The following is a 3,934-nucleotide window of genomic DNA, read 5'->3' as shown; positions in this document are numbered from 1 at the left end:
CCTCGCCCGACCCCATCCGAGGTGTGGGGGTGCCGGCAGCCGATGGTTTGACAGGGCCACGGTGCGCGGAGGAGGCCGCGGGACACCCCCCGCCCCTGGCCTCAGTTTCCCTGGGCGGTGCCTTCGCATCCTCGCCCGCCCTTCCCCCCGCCATCGCGGTACCAGGCCCCCGGACTCAGTCTGCGCCTCCCTTCCAAGCAGCTTTATTCCCTCCAACCACAGCCTGTGGCAGCCGCGACACCATGATCTCGACCAAGGAGAAGCATAAAAGCCAGAAGGACAGCATGACGCTTCTGCCCTGCTTCTACTTCGTGGAGGTAAGGGGGGAGGGGGTCGCGCCGGCGGGGGCAGGGCAGAGGCCTCAGTCCCACCGGGACCCCCATGCTGAGGTTCAGGGGCGGCTCAGCTCGGATCACCCTCGAGTTGGGGCGCAGCTAGAGTGCCTGGGGGGTGGGGCTGTGCCTGGGGGTGAGGATCAGAGGAGTCGGGCTCTGTAGGATGAGTAGAAGTTCGAGGGGCAAAAGGCTGTTCTGTGCTTCCCGAACAGTGGGCAAATGCTGGGGGAAAGGGGAGGTGGGGCCCTGGCCGGTTTGGCTCAGTGGATAGAGCATCGGCCTGGGGACTGAAAGGTCCCAGATTCGATTCCGGTCAAAGGCATGTACCTTAGTTGCGGGCACATACCCAGTGGGGAGTGTGCTGTAGGCAGCTGATCGATGTTTCTCTCTCATCCATGTTTCTAACTCTCTGTTCCTCTCCCTTCCTCTCTGTAAAAAATCAATAAAATATATTTTTAAAAAAGGGGGGGAGGTGGGACCTTCAGTCGGGGGTTCGGGCCAGTAGCTCACCTGGAGGGGCTGGAACAAGGTATCGGGAGTCCTAAGGATGGTGCAGGTGATGAGGGTTCAGTGATTTCCTCCAGTCCTTGAGCTCTGAAGCCTGAGGATCTGAGCTCAAGTCCCTCTTGTGCTGATCGTGGGGGCTGGTACACTTCCGCTAGCCTCTGCTAGAACAGTCCAGGCACATAATGAGGGCTTCAGAGTGTTTAAAAAGTAAAAGACAGTAAGAGCAGCCGCTTGGCAATGCTGATGATGGCACACGGTGACCTCTGCCCATCCTTTGAGGTTCAGTACTGACTTTAGTCTCCCTGTAGCCGAAATCTCCCCCTCTTGACATGCCAACAGGCACTCAGTAAATGCTCCTTGGGGGGGAGACCTCCTACAAATCCAACTTGGGCATTTTCCCTCTGAGAGCCCCTACCCTGGTCCCAGCCCTGCCCATGGGCCTGGGGTTGTCTGTCCTGCCCGGTACCTTCTCCCGGGCTAGAGGGATGGTTGAGGCCCCTCTTAAGGCGTCATCCAAAGCAGGAGTTAAGATGGGAGCCTCTCGTGGGTGTATCTGTGCCTCAGTTTCCACGTCTGTAAAATAGAGGGGGGTTTCCTGAGGCAGCCAGGCCCCCTTAGAGTCTTTCATACTCTCTGGCCCCCGCAGTACCACTCCTCTCTGTCCCCTGTGGGTGTTTGAGTTTGAGACCCTTGGACCAGGATGAGAGGCATAGAACACTAGGAGGGTTTGCTTCCTCAAAAAGGTTTCGCCTGCCCAGCCGGCATGGCTGCGTGGCTGAGTGTCCACCTATGAACTAGTGCAGTGATGGTGAACCTTTTGAGCTCGGCGTGTCAGCGTTTTGAAAAACCCTAACTTAACCCTGGTGCCGTGTCACATATTGAAATTTTTTTATATTTGCAACCATAATAAAACAAAGATGTATATTTTTGATATTTATTTTTATATATTTAAATGCCATTTAACAAAGAAAAATCAACCAAAAAATGAGTTCGTGTGTCACCTCTGACACGCGTGTCATAGGTTCGCCATCACTGAACTAGGAGGTCATGGTTTGATTCTTGGTCAGGGCATATTGCCTGGGTTGCAGGCTCAATCCCCATTGTGAGGCACGCAGGAGGGAGCCAATCAATGATCTCTCTTGTCATTGATGTTGCTCTCTCTCCCTCTCCCTTCCTGTCTGAAATCAATAAAAATATATTTTTTTAAAAAATATTCTGGCCCTGACCAGTTTGGCTCAGTGGATGGAGCGTCGGCCTGCAGACTGAAGGGTCCCGGGTTCGATTCCGGTCAAGGGCATGTACCTTGGTTGCGGGCACATACCCAGTAGGGGGTGTGCAGGAGGCAGCCGATCGATGTTTGTCTCTCATTAATGTTTCTAGCTCTCTATCCCTCTCCCTTCCTCTCTGTAAAAAATCAATAAAATGTATATTTTTTTAAAAAAGGTTCTGTTAGAATCTGTGCCCAGTGGCTGTTTGTGGCCCACGTAAACGAGGGAGTGATCTTCCTTCAGGCACCACACCTGCGATGTGATCAAGACCAGCTCAGCTTTCCCAAACGCATTACTTTCTGTATCTCACGGGTGGCATGAGTAGTGTGCCCAGCAGTGTGCAGGGCACAAGACAGGATGTGTGGAGTACAGTTGCATGAATGAGTGACTCAATGGATTCATTTGTTCATTCATTCAGCACCTGCCATGTTCTCGGGGCTGAGTGGCAGGTTGGCACATAGGGTATGGGCCCAGAGGACATAAAGCAGTGCAAGGGATAGAGAGATGGGGAGCCCTCCTCTGAGGAGGGCTGGGGCACCAGAGGGATATCTAAGGGCATCCATCCATCCTTGAGAGAAAAAGCTGAGAGGCAGGACTGTTTGTTGTTTCTGAGTTTTTCAAGATGGCAAGGATGGCGGAGGGAAGAAATGGATGAATGAAGTGGGTGGGTGAATAGGTGGAAGGAAGGAAGCATGAATGAATGATGGATGGGTAAATCCATGGGTTGATGAATGAATTCATGGGTGCAAGAATGGCTAGGATAAATGGATGGACTGTGGCTGCTGCACAGGTGGATGGGTGGGTCACTGCGTGATGGGTGAACTGCAGCAGGGATAAATGGATTGGTTGGTGGGTGAATCAATGGATGGGACTGAATTCATGGATGGATGAGTCAGTGAATGGGTGTGACTGAATAGCCTTCTCCCTGCAGCTGCCCATTGTGGCATCCTCCATCGTGTCCCTGTACTTCCTGGAGCTGACTGACCTCTTCAAGCCAGCCAAGGTGGGTTTCCAGTGCTACGACCGCACGCTCTCCATGCCCTACGTGGAGACCAACGAGGAGCTCATTCCACTGCTCATGCTGCTCAGCTTGGCTTTCGCTGCCCCTGCAGCCTCGGTGAGTCCCAGAGTCCAGGGGTCTCGGCCAGCCTGTGGGCACCCCCAGCCAGGATCCAGCTGAGCCACCCCCCCTGTCGGCAGATCATGGTGGGCGAGGGCATGCTGTACTGTCTGCAGTCTCGGCTCTGGGGCCGCGGAGGTGGCCCAGGTGGGGCCGAGGGCAGCATCAATGCTGGCGGCTGCAACTTCAACTCCTTCCTGCGGCGCACTGTGCGCTTTGTGGGTAAGTCCCTGGACAGCACCCCAACCCTCCCCCCATCTATAGCCCGGGGTGGGTGGGTCCTGGCCCCCTGGCACCGGCCCTGACCCTTTCACCTGCAGGAGTCCATGTGTTCGGCCTGTGTGCTACGGCCCTGGTGACAGACGTCATCCAGCTGGCCACGGGCTACCATGCACCCTTCTTCCTGACCGTCTGCAAGCCCAATTACACACTGCTGGGCACCTCATGCGAGGCCAACCCCTACATCACGCAGGATATCTGCTCTGGCCAGGACACCCATGCCATCCTGTCTGCAAGGTGAGCAGGCCCAGCTCCTGTGCCATTCAGTAGGGAGAAACTGAGGCACAGAGGGATTTCAGATACAGCGGGGCTCACATGGATGACTCTTACAGGAAGACCTTCCCATCCCAGCATGCCACGCTGTCGGCCTTTGCTGCGGTCTATGTGTCTGTGAGTCCCCAGGCCCAGGATCGACTCATCCTACC

The 3,934-nt window shown here is 55.1% G+C and overlaps 1 protein-coding gene across 1 annotated transcript in view; it reads left to right on the top strand.

Moving 5' to 3' along the window:
* Nucleotides 1–6: 6 nt before the first annotated feature.
* Nucleotides 7–3,934, top strand: part of PLPPR3 (phospholipid phosphatase related 3) — a 6,443-nt gene continuing 2,515 nt past the window's right edge. Inside the window, exons 1-5 of the mRNA XM_006764785.2 lie at nucleotides 7–317; nucleotides 3,042–3,227; nucleotides 3,311–3,452; nucleotides 3,551–3,746; nucleotides 3,842–3,899. Coding sequence (XP_006764848.1) covers nucleotides 243–317; nucleotides 3,042–3,227; nucleotides 3,311–3,452; nucleotides 3,551–3,746; nucleotides 3,842–3,899 — 657 coding nt within the window. The 5' untranslated portion in view covers nucleotides 7–242. The remainder of the gene's footprint in view (nucleotides 318–3,041; nucleotides 3,228–3,310; nucleotides 3,453–3,550; nucleotides 3,747–3,841; nucleotides 3,900–3,934) is intronic.

Source organism: Myotis davidii, unplaced genomic scaffold (assembly GCF_000327345.1).
Source record: "Myotis davidii unplaced genomic scaffold, ASM32734v1 scaffold198, whole genome shotgun sequence".
Taxonomy (NCBI): Eukaryota; Metazoa; Chordata; class Mammalia; order Chiroptera; family Vespertilionidae; genus Myotis; species Myotis davidii.
The sequence above is the reverse complement of the archived record's forward strand: the minus strand, read 5'-3'. Positions and strand labels throughout refer to the sequence as shown.